General features: G+C 43.4%; 1 protein-coding gene across 8 annotated transcripts in view; it reads left to right on the top strand.

Moving 5' to 3' along the window:
- Window positions 1-18,027, top strand: part of LOC113535277 (R3H domain-containing protein 1) — a 52,486-nt gene that overhangs the window by 16,191 nt on the left and 18,268 nt on the right. For 2 of the 8 annotated variants that reach the window (XM_034304598.2, XM_034304601.2), the window contains exons 2-15: window positions 6,525-6,718; window positions 7,730-7,943; window positions 11,284-11,319; window positions 11,765-11,857; window positions 13,374-13,509; window positions 13,669-13,747; window positions 13,942-14,001; window positions 14,190-14,330; window positions 14,582-14,690; window positions 14,840-14,932; window positions 15,050-15,078; window positions 15,307-15,360; window positions 15,486-15,709; window positions 16,665-16,925. In XM_034304598.2, the coding sequence (XP_034160489.2) occupies window positions 7,770-7,943; window positions 11,284-11,319; window positions 11,765-11,857; window positions 13,374-13,509; window positions 13,669-13,747; window positions 13,942-14,001; window positions 14,190-14,330; window positions 14,582-14,690; window positions 14,840-14,932; window positions 15,050-15,078; window positions 15,307-15,360; window positions 15,486-15,709; window positions 16,665-16,925 (1,489 nt within the window). In that variant the 5' untranslated portion in view covers window positions 6,525-6,718; window positions 7,730-7,769. Of the gene's footprint in view, window positions 1-2,134; window positions 2,680-6,524; window positions 6,719-7,729; window positions 7,944-11,283; window positions 11,320-11,764; window positions 11,858-13,373; window positions 13,510-13,668; window positions 13,748-13,941; window positions 14,002-14,189; window positions 14,331-14,581; window positions 14,691-14,839; window positions 14,933-15,049; window positions 15,079-15,306; window positions 15,361-15,485; window positions 15,710-16,664; window positions 16,926-18,027 lie in introns of those variants that run through there. The other 6 variants (XM_034304603.2, XM_034304604.2, XM_034304599.2 and 3 more) reach the window with 5 other exon arrangements.

Below are 18,027 nucleotides of genomic sequence, written 5' to 3' on the forward strand. Positions count from 1 at the left end.
TTTTTATATATATATATATATATATATATATATATATATATAAATACATACCTGTATTATGTCACAGTATTTTAAACATTTTGTTCCTTCTGCGTCATTTAAAGGACGGCAATGTGTTTTTCAATGTAGATGACTTTGAATCTGTTTATGGCTGAATTCTGTAAATGTAGATCCGACAAAATTGTCCATAGACCAGTGAGGTACAATCCTGACTTACGGTTCTAGCATGTGCTCTTCATCTTCCGTTCTCAATCTTCACGCTTTAAATAGCTGACTGTAGGGTTTCTGTACTGGCTGCATGTGAAAAGCATGCTTTACCTGATGAGGAACAGAAGAGTTTTCCTCTCGTCTTAGAGAGGATGCTGAGGGAGATCTTAATGATGACGCTGACAGGGACACACGATACATCGGTTCCCTGATGTGTGGTGTCCGTAACCTGTCGGATTCCTTTACTGATTTTTGACATGATCAATACGGTGATGTAATGTAGTACACACAGGGCTGACTTCAGACCCGAACAGCTGAGAGGAGGATTTTCTTCAGGTAATTAAGGATGAACCGAGCTTGCCGTTCTCTACTAGTGTGTCCTGTCTTTACAGGTAAGAGTTGTCGGCGTGACGAAATGGCAAACTTGTGTCACTGAGCAAACCACATAAAAAAAAAAAATGCCTATGTGTGATCGTTGCCCGAGTGTCTTTAATTTGTCAGGCAAGTATTTTAAGCGCTTCTCGTTTCAGTTTTAATCAGCCACTTGCAAGTAACCTAATGTAAGTGTGAAACCATGCTGACAAATAGTGCGACTGTCACTTTTCAGACTCCGTGATTCGCGCTCTTCTTTCTCTCTCTTTTTTTTTTCCCTCCAGTGGAGGTTATGCCACAGTTGTTGGCAGCGCCCTGATGCGTTGACGCCTCTTGCCCACTCGTGTATCATTCATGCCTTTCTGTGTGCCTGTCAATCTGCTCTCTCCACCTGAACTCGAGTAATAATCCTCACAGGGCCATCCTGCGTCACTTTGCCTCAACAATTAGGAATGCGGTATTTTTTTTTTGGGGGTGCCGGGGGGCGGGCTGGTTAGCTGAGCGACATCATCTGGTAATTCCAAGCGTTTGCTTGCTTAAGCATCTTCAGGTGCTCGTCATGTGAGCTCGGGATTTAATCAAAGGCTCAGGCCTGCCAGGACTAATTCAACAATAAAATGACATGGGAGGGAGGCAGAACAAATACGTCTACCCCCTCCCGCCTCCCCTCTATCCCCGTCTTCTTTTCCTGTCATTCAATCAAGTCCCAGAACTTTCTCATCATCTTCTTATTACCAGCGTATCTGTTATTGCTAGACGTAATCTCTGCGCATCCGCGAGTTTCTGGTGCCGTCGCAGGATAATGTAAACAAATTTAATGAACACTCCGCCGCTTTTTCCCCGTGCCTCCGTGTCAGGGCTCCGAGGGGTTTTATTGCGGACGGATGTCATCAGCGGAGGTGCAGGGAGCGCATTCGTTTGCCCCCGCACCTCTCGTAATTGTCTTAGGAATCGCCGTCCTGCCCTCCTGACCTCCCGCGTCGGAAAAAACACAATGCACATCAAAGGAGTGAAGGCGGCGAGGAGGCTGCTTGCGTGTTACGCTTGTTTACAGTTGAAATGGCTTCAGTCAGTGAGGGAAAAGGTACGAGCTGGATTTTGCTCTGCGGTTCCAGTCAGTGGAAAACACACGAGCCGGTTGCATCAGGATTGTGCCGTTTTTTATTGCTACATACATTACAAAAAAAAAAAAAAAAAACCCTGAATTTATTTCTGAATGGTTGGTGTAGCTTCGGTTTTCCATGCATGTCATGAATGCACTGATTCCAGCATTTTTTATTTTATTTATTTATTTATTTTGCAGAAAAGGATTATCATTCATTATTATTATTGTTTTGTTTTTTTTTTTTTTTGAATGATTCAGTTTTCAGTTTTGAAATTGAAATTCTGGGTACAGCTGATTTCCAGGATGATAGCAACTTCATTTTCAATCATTACTTATTTATTTATTTATTTATTTATTTATTTTTTTTTATGAACCTGTGTGGACCGCTGTGTCTCTCTGGTTCCTGAACACAGAGATTCACGTGAATTTTTTTTTTTCTTCCGTCTCCCCCTGCCCGTGTGATCGTGTATGACCCAACCTCTGCTGAGGTGCACTTTTTTCTGACACACACACCAAGTCAGGATATGGTGTGTTGTTTTTTTTTTTTTCTTCCTTCTAAGGGGGGGGTGGGAAGGTAAACCACCCACTGCTCCTCCCGACACCCCGAGGCTGCGGCTGTTTCGCTAATGAAGAGCTCAATTTAGCCAGTGACGTGCCTTCGAGCCGAGCCGTGTGCTCTGACTGGCTGAGCGCATCGCTGACATCACGCCGTCCGGCCGTTGATTTGCCGCTGTCTCCGAGGCTCCGGGGCGAGAGGCTCAACCATGGGCTCCTGCACTTAGGCACAGACGGAGCTAGCGCCGCAGACAGAGAAAGAGAAAGGGAAAGAGCGAGAGAGCGCGAGATTGAGCAAGTAGAAGAGAGACGGAGTGGGCGAAGGGGGGCTGCTTTTGGGAGCTCGCTCGACGCAGCAGCCGACACAGCCAATGCAGCCTCTGGTACTATGGAAACTAAACCTCTGACCAATGGAAATAATGGAGGCTACGATGTGGCAGGTGAGAGTGTGTGTGTGTGTGTTTGTGTGTGTGTGGACACTGGAGATTACAGGTACGCCAGATGTAGTGAAAACAAACTTCTTCACTTGTATATATTTTGCCTCAAAATGTGACATTTGCGATGTTTAGTTTGCTGTAGACGCAAGCAGGTTTAACAAGGTTTATAATTTAAGACGCGATGTCCGTCATGTTTACAAGAGAATGTCTGGTTTCCATTTTAACTCGAATAAATATTGCCTTTTGGACTCTCATGTTGTCTTTTTGTCTTTTATTATTTTGTCTATTTCTCTATTTTTCATGCCACTTGCACTTTCAGAGTGCTTAATTTTCCCCCATGCTGAGCTTTTTTTTTTTTTTTCTCTCTTTTTTTTATCATTATTCTCTAAATATTTGCCCACTGTGCCATGCTAGGACGCTGCCGCAATACATGTACGTTCCGTTTGTCTGTCAGGAATCGTCCAACATATTTACGCGTGAGCATGCTGAGTTGGTTGCTTTCGTAGCGGGGTGTGGATCCACACAGTGATTTCCGTCCACAATGGTGAGATTAGGACACACGAGCTCCTGGCGTAACCAGTGAATTGGTGCCTTTTTTTTTTTTTTTTTTTTTTCTCTTGGGGAGGGTCATTTAATTTTGCTTGGTGCTTTGTTGAAGAGTCGAGGTGACGGATCTGAAATCGAGCAGTAAGTTGTTATAAGGCTGTTACCTGGTCGTGTGTCTTCAGGAGGTAATCGTCCTTGATTTTTAAGATGAGCATAATTTCAATTACATGTCTCTGTGTGTGTGTGTGTGTGTGTGTGTGTGTGCATATAATAAAGGAATTAACGAGAGCACTCAGTGAAGGGTGGTGTAAGGTTATATCTATGTGTGTGATTTGTTAACCATGATTTGTTAAAATGAAATTAGCCAGTCTGTTTATTTTGTTCTTCGATTGAACATGCCGTGTTCTGGGCTGAAAGCGTTATTTGTGCAGTTGACTCTTGGTAAGTCAGGAGACAGATGGCAGCGTTTGCTCACAGAAGGTGGCAGCGAGTGGCATCTTCAGAACGACTTCCAAGTGACGATTTCCTTTTCCTTTCAGCCGTGGCTTTGAAAAAAAAAAAAAAAAAAAGAGCCCCAGTCTTCCCGAGCAAGCTGAAATCTCACCAAATCGGGTCTTGCAATCATTTCTTTCTAATCTTTACTCAGTAATATATGCTGTTCTTCACCTTCATGTTCTTCAGCTACATTTCTGTTGCACTTCCAGAACTAACCCACGGTCGTTGAAATCTTCCCGAGCTGTTTCGTTCACTGTTTTTTCCTCCTTGTGTTCTGGCCCACAGAGGAAGTATCTGCAGCGGGTAATCCGTTCCAATAGCGGCTCCTGCCAATCATCCCAAATATAATTGGCTGTGAAATAATAATCGTCCGACAGCTCGGATGCGGTTTATATTCATAAACATCTGCGAAAGACGAGTGAGTGCTGAAAAGCTCAGTAGGGATCGCACCAATGTGGCGCACACACAGTGACGCCTTTCCACGTTTCCATGTAAAATTAAAAGATCTAGAAAAAAGTTTTGGTGTGTAAATTTTGTACATGCTTGTGCCGTTTTGCTTTTGAATTCTAAGTGTGTGTGATGCTCGTCTCTTTAACAGAACGTCCTCCTGTTAAAGAATTTTCTGCGCTCTGTGTTTATAATCTATTCCCTTCTGTCCTCAGTTCCATACTTCACTTTTGTGTGGGTGCCTAAATTGACGGCAGTAATAACGCTCATGCAAAACCAGAGCGTAATGAGTGTAGTTAGAGGCACGATAATGGACCGACGCTCATCTCGGTTTACAAACGGCAGGTCGCACTAACAGCTTATTTGTCTGCTCTGACAAAATCAATACATGTGCCGCGGCTGACACCATCGCCATCTCATTCGCCTCTCCACAGATTGATTCCAGGCTGGTAAAGGAACATTAGCAGACATGAATTCTTGAGCAGTCAAGCACACACACACATTCTCTCAGTCAGGCACGGACACAAGTTCAGCTCGATTACACTCTTTCTTCCTTTCCTTCTCTTGTCAGCAGTTCCCCGTGCGCCAAGCTTTCGCGAGCTCCTAAATGGGCTACAAGTCTGTTTTCACACGCAGCCGCCGTGTCGATTTGGATGACACGCGCCGGCCAATTAGCTCTAAATGTGGACACGGCTCTGCAGCTGTTTTTCCAGCTTGCACAATAACGCCTCCTTTTTTGGTGCACAGATATGAGCAGCCTTTTAAGAAAGAGAGGTTTTTTTTTTTTTTTTCTCCTTCCTTCCTGAATCTGCTCATTAAACATGAATGTAAGTCATCATGCTGTTTGTGCAAACACCTCAAGATCTTAATCTCAAAAAAATATTTGCAGCCTTTTTTTTTTTTTTTTTTGCAATTGTCCTGCACTGTAGTAGTTTCAGACAATATAAAATTTTATTTGATTAATTAATGTATAACATTAATGTAGTGTAAATGTAATAATACAAGGGTGGATTAAAGGGGAAGGATTTAGCCATGTCTTGATGGTCATGTGGTAATGTGACCCCTTGGGTAGCTCTGGTAAGCCTTCAGCATCATCTCTTTCTCTTTTAGTCTTCTTTAAAAGCCTGTGAGTCCAGTGCGAGCTAAGGGTCAGGAAATTTTAGTTCTGTGCTGAACTCTGTGCCCAGGCAGTCCTGCTCAGCCTGCATTCACAACCAGAATACGTTAAATGGATTCTCTTTCAGAAAAGTGCAGAGTAAAAGCATGCAGGCTGGCTCTCAGGGAGATGTCGGCGGCAGCTCTTTTTTCATGTTGACCCACACCGCGGGATTTTGCAGCATTTTTTTTTTTTTTTTTCGCGGCGTCATCTGCATACTTCAGAATGAGTTCTGAGAGCCGAGCAAGCTGTCAGTCTGACGCTCTGTGCGCCCAGACGGTCACATCTCGAAAAGAGAGAGGAAAAAGAAAGCGGGAGGGGAAGAGAGCACTCTGCAGAGCGGACGCTTTGACAGCTACCTTGCACCCCATGATTTTCAGAGGGTTAGCAAAGAGATCTGTGTGTGTGTGTGTGTGTGTGTGTGGGTGGCCGTGCTCTTTTGCACCTGTCCCTTCCAATGACAACCCCCCTCCCCTCCAACGCACGCTTGCTCTCCCACCCTCAGGCTCCAGATCTCATGAATCCCAATCAGCCGGGTCCATCAGCCTCTTAAATAATGCAGCAGCAGCCGCCTAAGCCACATTAGCGTGATAAATGCGCGGCGCTGTCGGCGCTCGGCCCCGCCGGCCGTTTGCTTAGCTGTGCCCTCCAATTCCGAACACGTCCCTCTGATCTCTGGCCTCATCAGAAATAAAGTGGAGGGCCGCCCACCTTGTTTTGAATGTTTTCGCATGTTTACCGGCTAAACCGATATGTGCCGTGTGACATTTTATTACTCAGCTGACCCATTCGACCGCTTCCTTGCTACACGCGGAATAGAATTTGCAGTTATTTACCATGTAGCGCCTCTGCATTCGGTCCACTAAAATGAGCAAAACGGCAGCTCAGTGGGTTATGAAAGAAAGTGCATATGCGCCTGGCCACCTGCTGGACTTGCAGCCTTTGGGCGGAGACATCTTTTCAGTTTTCAGCTTTCTCACACACAGTGTGGTCTCTACAGTCCTGGCAGTTTAGGAGCGTCTTGAGCCATAAGCTACTTGAGAATTTTCTTCTCTGCCAAAAAGGAATCATCTGACCATAGAAGAGTTAAGCGTAATAGCATCGCAGATGATGCTGGTCAGACGGCAAAGCAATCCGAACAAGATTTTTCTGAAATCTCTTATAAAATACAGAGCTTATTGTTGTGTCGTATTCTCGTCCGCAGGTTCCTGAAGGGCATGAGCGCCTTGTCTGCGGCCAGCGCTGTTCTGATCTGGAGCCAGTGCTGGTGACAGGGACATGGGCCTCTTCCTCAGGGCTTCCAGCACGCTCAGCACAAGCGACGACCTGGTCCACAGCGCCACTGAAAGGGACGCCAGGGCGGCGCCTCCACAGGCCCAGCACGCAGCAGAACATTGGGTAAAAAAAACAACAAAACAAGCGTACTCAAATCTCGGGTCAAGCATGTGGGCAGAACAGGCAGCAGTAGAGGGGAATTTATATGTATTTTTTTTTGTAAAGGTAGACTGAACAGAAAGCGCTCGTAGCTTCAAGAACCATCTGCGCGATCTGTCAGTGCTCCAAGAGTCTCAGTGGGACGCGGCACGTCACGTGGTTTAAACCTCACGCGGCTCCATGTGCTAATGGAACTCTTAGATTGACAGAATACAAATGAATTTTTCTCGCCTGAAGTTGAGGGAGGTGATTTATGGGGTAATAAATGAAGGTGACCTGGGGTTCATGTAAACTCTGCAGTTGCCCTTGTCATAGAGGTCACTGCTCTGAAGGTGTTGGCTTCAGCAGGACATTACAGAACACCTCCTAGTAGGGGAGAGCGATACGGCAAGAATATCGTACTGTGATAGATGATCTTTATGATCGTAAAAAAAAAAAAAATGCTTTTCTGTTTAAAAAAAAAAAAATGCTGTATCAATACTTGATTGATATTACTTGAAAATATCAAATATTATATTGATAATACTTGAAAATAAATTACTTAAGACTGCAAAGGTTTAAATTTTTTTTGTACAATTTTAAATTCAGAACATCTCATTAGTTGGTGTCTGCGGTAGTTAGCTGTTATTCAAAAAAATAACAATACAAAAATGTTGTGATACCTGCAGTATCTCAGAAAAGTGTACAGTTCTGCTTTTTTACATCAGTTTGGTCCGATTTTAGATGTTTATTTGACGTATTCTGCACTGCTATGTCAGAACAAAAGAGCAATTTTAGATTTCAAATCCATTTCTGTGTCTTTTAAAGAACATAACATTTATAGTAATAACTTTTCAGTTCAAACTGTAATGCTGTATTCTGTGGTGTTAAAGAGCCCATCATTCATATTCTCTCATTTGGCTGTTGGAGAGCAAAAGCCTGTGGTCAGCCTTAATCAGTCTCACGTATCGAAATCTAATATCTAATCTCCTGCAGGTCCCAAGCTCCTGGTAGACGCTCCACGTAGCCTTCTCTAATGAGGATGTCTGATACTGTCACTGTAAAGGAGACGAGTGAAACCATGAGAGGTCTGGAGGCGGAGGAAAGCAACTCCGCGCCAGGGGGCGACGGCCTCAGCAAGTCCGAGAGCCGGGAGCACGTAGAGCCCGACGGGGACGAGAACTACTGCGACGATAAGAGCGAAACACAGGTAAACTTGTACGAGAAGTGCACACGAAGGCGGCCTGTTCTCTCCTCCCGTTCCTGCTAACAAAAGAAGAACGAATATTTGCTGTTGAAGGTGACTTTCATATCCTGGAATGGAGAACGGTTCAGATATAAGAGCAGGCTAGATCAAAATCTGCCCTATCATCAAAGCTGTTTAAAGATAAGCATGTCAAATTAATGATAAGCATGTCATTTTTGTTTAAAAATTAAACGTTGCTGACATGCTAATAATCACATGAGGAGTTAGGCTGCCTTTGCACACCACTCCAAGCGTGAATAATTACATGATATCAAGCCACACGCGACATCACCTTACATTTCCAGAGACGCAGCTGTACAAGTCTTTTCAGCCTGCACTTCTCTGTGGAGGTGCGTACAAGAGAATGTGTTATTCTCTGATAAGACATCTTATTGAATTCCTGTTGAGCGATTGCACACACTCTACAATTTGATTCTGTTGTACAAAAAGAAAAAAAAGCCCGCAATATTCTCAGGTTCATTTGCCCCGTGATCAATCATTTATTGACCGTCATGATTATCGCTGTCCCTCAAACAAAGGATTGTGCCTTGAGGTTTGTATGGAATGAATCTTCTGAAGTAGAGAGGTCAGAAAAACAAATCGGTTGAAACGATCGTCCTGATACAGCCCAGGCGCACGGGCCCGAGGGGAATAGCACGCCAAACACGAGCAATCAATCGTAATGTAATTGTGTTATGAGAACCAGCCGAAATGGATACACCTCAGCCCAGTGCAGTTTGTGAAGGTTACACTTTTGAAGGTTACACTACTGCCTTTTATTTCATTATTTCTATATATATATATATATTTATTTTTTATTAGCTGACAGACACCTTGCTGCTTTTTTTGACATGCTGACATTTTGCTCACGTCGTCCGTTCCTGTGCCTCTTTTCATTTCGTTGCACAAATCGTCTTTGCCTCCTGCTCTCTTGAAGAGCTACTCGGCCAGAATTCAGGCAGCAGAAGCGGACCGTCTGACCAGCCAATCCGAGCTTATCCCCGCGCTTCCTCTGTGTTACCCTTGGAGCTGGGGAGGGGAAGCACAGCAAGTGGCTTTATGGCCATCTGTCTCCTCCCCCTCCCCTCGCTTTTCGCATGTCTTTGCTGCCTCGCCGTGCACAACGCAGCACTACCTGCACACATTTTCCGAGTCCGTTTCCCCCCCCATCCACTCTCGGCAGATTCGCACAGCATCTGTGTTCCCATGGCAATTTTCACCAAGTTCTGTATTCGCCGGATCGCCCGCACATGGCTTGATGCCAGTGCCAAGCACTCGGGGACTTGGAGATGCTCAATACCCAATTAAAGCCTCATAAGCATCCATCATAATTTTGTAAGGCCACTGTGTTGCTTATTGACGACGGCCCACTGCGTCTGCTCGAGCTTTCCGGAGTACAAGACGGACATCGAAGGAGAAGGGGAACGAGGGACAGCCACGTGAGCTGCCCCCTGACGCCGCCTCCTAGCTTCACCTGGGAGTATATAGACAATTCACACGCCTTTTCTACCCATTTCCAGGTGTCCGAAATGGCCGACTTGCAAAACAGGCCCTTTTCCCATGTCTTTGTATTTCACACAATTTGTGAGAATAACCGTTCTTTATACAAAGACACATCAACACTTTTTTTCCCTCCTTCGGTTCTTTGTTTTATTTTCAGTTACTTGTGTTTATTTGGGTTGTTGCACCCAAGTGAAGGTGCTATAGCCATGAACGCAGCCATTTGCTTTAAAATCCAGCAATAGCTAGCCTCGTTAAGGATTGAAATTTTGACGGTATGATGACCTAGTCTAAAAAAATCACGGTTTCACGATGGCTTTGTGCACATCAAAGATGATGCGTGTGAAAAGATAAAATGCCCTAACTGCTGTTCTCTTTTAGAGAACGTTAGCGCGTTGTCGTGGCTGCACAGAAAGGCAGGCTGAGCCAAAAAAATAAAAAAATCTAACTAGTGTTGCAGTTTGCTTTGCTGCTTAGCCAAAAACAGCTAGTTGCTTTATTTAGTTCTAGTCAGTAATGCTATGATCTTCTGTGCGTTTAATAACAGTTGTACATGAACGAACATGCTGGGAGTGGCAGCAGAGGTACCAGCGTAGCATGTTTACAACAGTAACTGATTATCAGTCAGTGTGGTAAGCAGTTTTCCCTCCAAGTGCCCGGCGGGTTCAATAAAATCCCGTATTCGGTATATGCGTAATCCAGTTTCTACCACTGAGAAACGCAGCTTGATATAATATGATTTAGGGGAAGTTCAGAGGGAGGGGGTTGTGAAATTGTTTTGGGAAGTTATAGCTGGACACAAAAGGCATGAGAACCGCTGGATCAGGTAAAAAAAGAAAAAAACAGATAGACAGAAATGTACAGAAATGCATTTTACCTTGAAATCAACGGTGATGTAACTGTAAGCTAATTCACCGTGACTAACTGTGACACCATAACAACCCCAAGGTTTAAAATGTTTCTGAACACTATGCTAATTTGATAACTTCTTGGAAAGAGGGACATCTAAAAAAAAAAAAAAAAAAAAAATGTCTCCAATGTACAGTATATGGCCACAAGTTTGTAGACACCTGACCATCACACTCATATGTGGTTCTTCCCCAAACTTTTGGAAGCACACAGTTGTATAGGATGTTATATGCTGTAGCATTACAATTTCCCTTCACTGGAACTAAGAGGCCCAAACCTGTTCCAGCATGACGATGCCCCTGTGCACAAAGCGAGCTCCATGACGACATGGTGTGTGAAGGTTGGAGTGGAAGAACACGAGTGTCCTGCACAGAGCCCTGACCTCAACCCCACTGAACACCTTTGGGATGAACTGGAACACCGACTGAACCCCAGACCTCCTCACCAACATCAGTGCCTGATCTCACTAATGCTCTTGTAGCTGAATGAACACAAATCCCCACAGCCACGCTCCAACATCTAGTGGAAAGCCTTCCCAGAAGAGTGGAGCTTATTATAACAGCAAAGGGGGAATAAATCTGGAATGGGATGTTCACCAGGTACATACGAGTGTGATGGTCCACAAACTATTGGCGATATAGTGTATATTGGTTATCACATTGTGTTACTAAAAATAAACAAAAACTAACACATTGCTCCCCTTCAAACCATTATTTCTAAAAACGTAGATGATGCATGTATGTTTTTAGTAAAGAATGGTTTAGAGCAAGATGTAATGTATAGCCTTGGATTCGTCTCTCTGTAGCATCTCATTCAGTATTGTGTTGTTGTGACTGATGGATGATTCCGTAGCGTAATCCATGTGCCCCATTTTGTCTCATTGCCTACCGTACAGCGGCAAATACCTGGACAGAGCGCAAAACGGCCCAAGGTACAGTGGCAAGAGGCATGTCCTAAATGTGTTTGCTCGGTTGTTCTGCAAGCCACTTTCATTTCGTTTTCATTTTTGTGTTGTGCATCATTGAAGCACTGCTCGTTTTATAATAATTTGTATGAACGTGTGTACTATGAAGAGCATCGTGTAAATGTGTTCCTGCTTTTTTTAAATACCTGCATGATTTTCAAACGCTCAGGAGCCACTAACCGAACTGGATGCGTAGACAAGGTGTTGTCCTTGAGCTCTGAAAATCACACTCATCATTTTCATACCATCCTATTTAAAAAAAAAAAAAAAAAAAAAAAAAAAGACATCTCATTCATTGCCATAGTTTATTTCCCTGGAGTTCATGTGCATCTGTTTGTGGAAATGAAACCTGCAGTGGTTTTGTGTACATCCTGACCTGTCTCTCTCTCTAACCCTCACTACTCTCCCCCAGTCTAACGCAAAGTTAAAGTTAGTTCGGAGCCTGGCCATTTGTGAAGAACCCTCTCCTCCCCCAATTACCTCTGAACTGCCGCCAGAACATCAGGTAAACCTCTCGCAGGGCTGCGGAAAAGTCTCTCGCACTTACAGGCTCATCTCACCCAGTGCACGCTCGTCCTTTTTTATAATGATTTCCTTTCCTGAAACCTAATTGTGAGGTATTTGGTGGAAATAATACTCAGTCATGTGGGAAGTAGCCTCCTTTTTTTTTTCACTCTCTGTCACTCTTGTGTGTTTGCAAATGGTTATGGATCATATGTAATTCTAACAGAACAATATTTAAAAGGGTTGTACATTCCTATCAGGCATCTCTTATGACTATTTACACATGTTGTTCACGCTAACTACGTGTTTTCCAAAAGCAAGATTGATAAAATCCTTTATTTGGTGATAGCTTTGTATTTGTTAGGGTATGTGTGTGTGTGTGTGTGTCTCCAGTCATCTCTTGAGCCTGAATGTAATGTGTTTTTTTTTTTTTTTTTTTTTTTTTTTTCCTTAATTCATTGAATGACTTAAAAAAAAAAACAAAAATGAAAAAAAAGAGAGAAAGATTATAGTTTTCACTGCATAGCTTTCAAAATGCACTATGACAAAATTCAAAGATTTCCATAAAAGTCTTGAAGGCAGTTTTAAAAAATGCAAGCTCCCCACTTTACGTATCAGAAGTGCACTCAATAATTAATCACCGAACCTGACTTTAAAGCATCGGGTTCTTAAAGCTGTGTTAGTTTTAGCTATAGTTCCTCTAGGCTGCTTTTTTTTCCACGAGGGCAAAACTGAGCGCTCCCTGTTCTCAGCGTAAACACTACTGCTCCCATTTCCCCATTAAAGAAAGCTGCTTATAAACCGCTCCACGCCTCCTCGGGCGTCACGTCGCGCGCCTGCCCTCCTTTGTTTTACTTTTGTGCCGGTTTTGAAAAGCGAAATGGACTCCTTTCTTTGCCGTGCTGTTAATCAAAGGAAATTGGGGAGGGGTGGCGGGGAGAAGGAGCTCGGTCTGAGCCACTCCAAAGGAGGTGAAGGCACAAGGACGCCGTTGAGCCTGAGGAAAAAGAAAAGACTTAAACCAAAAGCCTCTCGTCAGGGTGCCCAGGCTTTGCCACATTGCAAATGGCAGGGTTCCAGAAAAAATCCCAAGGAGTAAAATATAATCTGTTGCTGGACATGTTTAGCTAGAGGCTTGAATTTTGACGCAGTGTATTTGAGCAGTGCTTAAAGATATCTCCTTGTAAATATTCTGTATTTCCTCTGGTAGTGTAGATGGTGGTCCTTATCTAAAGGCACAGCAAAACTGCTGAAGCATCGCCCGTTTTTTTTCGTTTCTGTTCGCAGTACACTGTCTTTTAACCACATTTATTTATAAACTTAATCTGATATTCTGATATTCATACAAGTATCCCAGATGACACTATGCGTCAGGGCCTAACACGGATATAAGCAAGCAGTGAAATGAGCGTTTACATATTTTGCTTGATCATCAGAAAACCTGACAAGTTAAAGCTGCGGGTTTTTCCCATCCCACTGATGCTAATATTTCTCTCTTTTTTTTTTTCCTTCCTCAGGATGAGATTCAGATCAAGCTCTCTCAATCATTCGACAAAGAGGACACTCCAGCCAGTAAAAACGAAGATGACAGAGAGAAAAGTGCAGACAAGTTGGAAAAATTGGAGAACATGCAGCGCAAGATGCTGTCAAGAGGTGTGTGTGTGTGTGTGTGTGTGTGTGTGTGTGTGTGTGTGTGTGTGTGTGTGTGTGTGCGTGCATGCATTTTTTTTTTCTTTTCATTTGTTTTGATGATGCAATCTTTTTATATTGGAAGTGCAGAAGACCTGTCTTTCAGACTTTCTCTCTCTTAAGATTCCAGTCAAGAATACACAGACTCCACTGGCATTGATCTGCACGAGTTCTTGGTTAACACACTGAAAAACAACCCCAGGTTTGTAAACTTTTTTTTTTTCCCCCTACTACTTCTACTTTTTTTTTTTTTCTCTATAATTTTCTACAGCCAACTTTTTCGTGTGGAAAAAGTGTCTACAAGGAATTCAGCCCTCATTTTATTCACCTCATAAGCGAAATAAGAAACACTTGCTTGGTACTAAATGTGAAATGATGTTTCTTTATCTAATCCAGGGACAGAATGATGCTGCTGAAGCTGGAACAGGACATCCTCGACTTCATCAGTAACAATGAGTGAGTTTAATGGCTCCCTTAGGCATCCATTGTTTTGCAAGTGATTGTTTTTCATCAAATCATTTTCTTAGAAGATTTTTTTTTTTGCTCAGGGAGCAGAGAGAGAAATTTAACAGCTAATGATGGTTGCTGGGACTCTTCTTCTGCTTCTTCTTCTTCTTCTTCTTCTTCTTCTTCCTCTGTTCTAGGAGCCAGAGAAGAAAGTTCCCCCCCATGACCTCCTACCACAGAATGCTCCTGCACCGAGTAGCTGCTTACTTTGGCTTAGACCACAACGTCGACCAAACGGGGAAATGCGTGATCATCAACAAAACTAGCAATACAAGAATGTGAGTAATCTCACTGTCCAGTGTCTCAGTTTCTGTTTCTCATTCAGCTCCGATTGAAAGATCTTAGACTGCAGAAATGGCTGTTGGCAGAAAGTACATTTTGCCTCGTGTCTGTATTTTAAAATGCATTTTGAGGAGAGCGGAAACCGAATTATGTGCAGTTTGAATGTCTCTAGCCCGAGGGATCGTAATAGTGGAATACATCTTAATAATGTTTTGCACTTATTTTCCGCGACGGTTTGCCCCTTCAGACCAGATCAGAAGTTCTCCGAACACATCAAAGACGACAAGACGGACGATTTCCAGAAGCGTTACATTTTAAAAAGGGACAACTCCAGCATAGACAAAGATGACAACTTGGTAAGTGGTGAGCTCAACCCTTAAAAAAGATCATAAAATTTTCCAAAAGTGGTATATTGTCTTTGCGTGATGGATGGTTATTGCATAATAACAGTTCCTTAAATAAATTTAAAAAAAAGCACATCCAAAAGCAGGTGCTTGTGTTTCAGATGCGAATGAGGTTAAAGGATGACAGGAGGAGTAAATCAATAGAAGAGCGTGAAGAGGAGTATCAGCGGGCGAGAGAGAGAATATTTGCTGACGTGAGATTCATCATTTCTTTCTGCTCTAGTCAATTGTTTTGCTTTTTACATAAACCTGTCTGGAGAACATGGGTTGATGCATCGAAACGTTAAAGTCTCTGCGGATTTCTGTTGCAGGGTTTGGATACTTTCCCGCTTGATAAAAGGTGAGTGAGGGAAAAGTCAAGATGATGGATTTCTCGATAACTTTGATAGAAGCGGCTTTGGCGTAAACATCAGAATCTTACGTTTTGAGAGATAGACACGCATTTGCAGGTGGCCTGAGTATGTGTCCTGCTCCACATATACTCACGTCAGCTGCTAAAGTAATGTCTCTCAGATCTGTTAAGACCCAGACTCAGGGGAAATTAAGCCCAGCTTTCTAACTTTGGCAGGATCCATGAGGACGACGCTTGCAACACCACTCAGCAGAGGCGGCAGATTTTCAGGTATCCTTTCATTTCTTACCGAAGTGGAATAATGTCACCACTTCCCACCTTCGATTCCTGTCTGGACTTATTTAATACTCCCGTCTCGCAATCACCGGCTTTAAACTCTGATGTTTGCGACTCAGGCTGAAACATGGCCGCTCGGGGAACGGGACCAGCCGCCAGAGCAGCTCGGAGACCGAGGCCCGTTCCTCTGAGCCGCGGCCGTGGAGCAGCACGGACTCGGACAGCTCTAACCGCAACCTGAAGCCAGCCATGACCAAGGCGAGCAGCTTCAGCGGCATCTCGCTGCTCATCCGCGGAGACAGCTCCAGCAGTGGCAAGAGTGCCTCACGCCTCTCTAAAACGGGTGAGTGACACCCGTCTCAGCCAATCACCATTCAGCATAGGAGAAAAACAACGAGCTCTTGAAATTATTCTCTGTGTCATGCCCAGAAACACTTGGCTGGTTGGCCTTATGGGCACGCAGAGAAATATTTAAAATGGCTCTTCAATATTTAAAACATTTTTTTTTTTCCTTTTCAAAATTTCATTTATTACTGGGCAACCCAAAATACACGGCCTCTTCTTTCCCTCTCCTTGTTTTCACAGCATGCCTCTTGCAAGACACATTAAAATGTCTTTAGCGAAAGCCGTAAAAGTTTTAATGCACGCTTTTCATTTGCATTTTCTCCAACTAACTCTGCATTCTCTTTAAAGCGTTTCCATGTTGCTTGATTTCATGTTTAGAAAATGGCCTGGTTTACCCGTAGGAATTCATTGGTGAACATCATTTCAACACAGGCTCTATTGCGTTTCAGATCAAGCTAACCAAACAAGCATAAGAACATAAAACACATAGACAATGCATTCGGAGCTCTTTGTAACTCTATCCTACACCTGAGTCATGCCAATTATGAAAATTAAGCATTAAAAACTGAATTGCTAAATTAACCGAGACATTAATCAAGAAATTAATTAACATGTCATTCATTGCTACTAAAATGATTACCTTTTTTTTTTTTTCATTGCTCTGGTCTCTGAGGTAATTAGTAATTAGTATAGAAAATGTATTGTACGTGTTTGGAATTTTACTCAAAAACTTTAGCCATTCCCTTTATCTATAGGGATTCTATACATCGCATCCCGATTTTAAAAATAGATATCCAATATCCCTGAAAATCCCCAATGAATTCTACAAGCTTAAGGGCTCTAATTTATTTCTAACTCTACAGCCCTTATCTTCTAGCATGATTGGCACGGTGTATTTCTTCTGTACCTGTCGCTTAAGGCTTCCTGTCGTTGCTCCCTTCCTCCCTCCCTAGGTTCTGACTCTTCTAGTAGCGTAGGTTCATCTACGGGCTCGCTCTCTCGCTCACTGCCTCCCCCTCCTGCGGCCCCGTCCCTAATCCAGCCGGGCCACGCTGCGCCCTTGGCCTATCCTACCGTCAGCACTAGTAGCAGTGTGTCCTGTGAGGGTGGCAGGAGCGGGGCGCCAACAACCGCAGCTAACGCTAGCTACTATTTGCTTCCCCTGGAAGCGGCGGGAATACCGCCCGGGAGCATCCTGCTCAACCCGCACACAGGTTGGTACTCACGCAGGCATTGACGGATAAGTTTCTCTCTTCTTGTGACGTTTAGCTTGAGGGAGGTTTGTGTGTGTTTTTCTGCACTGAATCCTAAACTAACCCTACTTACATACATACTGTCTGAACCATCTGTTCTTGGATGATGTAAGGGGAGCTTGAGATGTAGAGTCATGCTTTATCAGTGTCTTTCCTTTGCTTAAAAAAAAAAAAAAACACAAAAAAAACTAATGACTGAGCCTCATAATTAGCTTTTCTTTGCTTGTCCTTTGGTAAGTAAATTCCGAGCTGATGAAGTGCACATCACCGTCACCAAATTGCTAAGAATCTCTGCCTAATGAGGCAGCTCATACGCCATTAAAATCCCTCCAAACCCGCTGCCAGACATATCTTTGGTCAGAACAAACTCTCCAGAGTGTTGCGGGGGGAAATGGATAATGAAGCTGTTCTGTGTGTTATTGAAAACGAGCCGAGGTGATGGATCCTGTTAACTCTGCTGCATAAAATATTCCCTATTCACTTTGCTCACTCCTGTCTCATCTTTAAATATGCATGCGACCGATAAGATGGTACACTGCTGCCACTAATATATTTTTGAGGAGCAGCCCAGGTGTGTAATTGCTTATTGACCTTTCTGAAGCAATCGGCAAATGGGGAAATTTTTCCTTTACCGTAAGAATTTTCGGAATTTGTCTTGACGTAAGTGTTCAGAGCCTATGGAGACTCGTTCAGGGTCAGAGAATGTTCAAGCGGTTGAAGCTCTGAATACTCCAGGCGTATCCTTCAGGACGATGTGATGAATTCTCGCTGATGTAAATTTACCCCACATTACACCAGGTCTAGTGCAAAACTTTCTGGTGGTAGAATCAGTTAAACTGTCCCTGGCTTGTCTGTGACAGAAATGATGATTATTATCATTAGTAGTTTGTAGGTTTTTGATATTTAATGTGACGAATAGCTTTATTTCTGCTCAGTCATGTTGGAGAATAGCTGAGGCATGAGAATTACACGAGGCTGGCCGATATTCATCAGTCCTCTGCAGGGTCTGAGGTTTCTGAAAACCTTTTGTTACAGCGGGTTTTTGCAGGAAATAAACGAAAAC

This window comes from Pangasianodon hypophthalmus, chromosome 5 (assembly GCF_027358585.1).
Source record: "Pangasianodon hypophthalmus isolate fPanHyp1 chromosome 5, fPanHyp1.pri, whole genome shotgun sequence".
NCBI lineage: Eukaryota > Metazoa > Chordata > Actinopteri > Siluriformes > Pangasiidae > Pangasianodon > Pangasianodon hypophthalmus.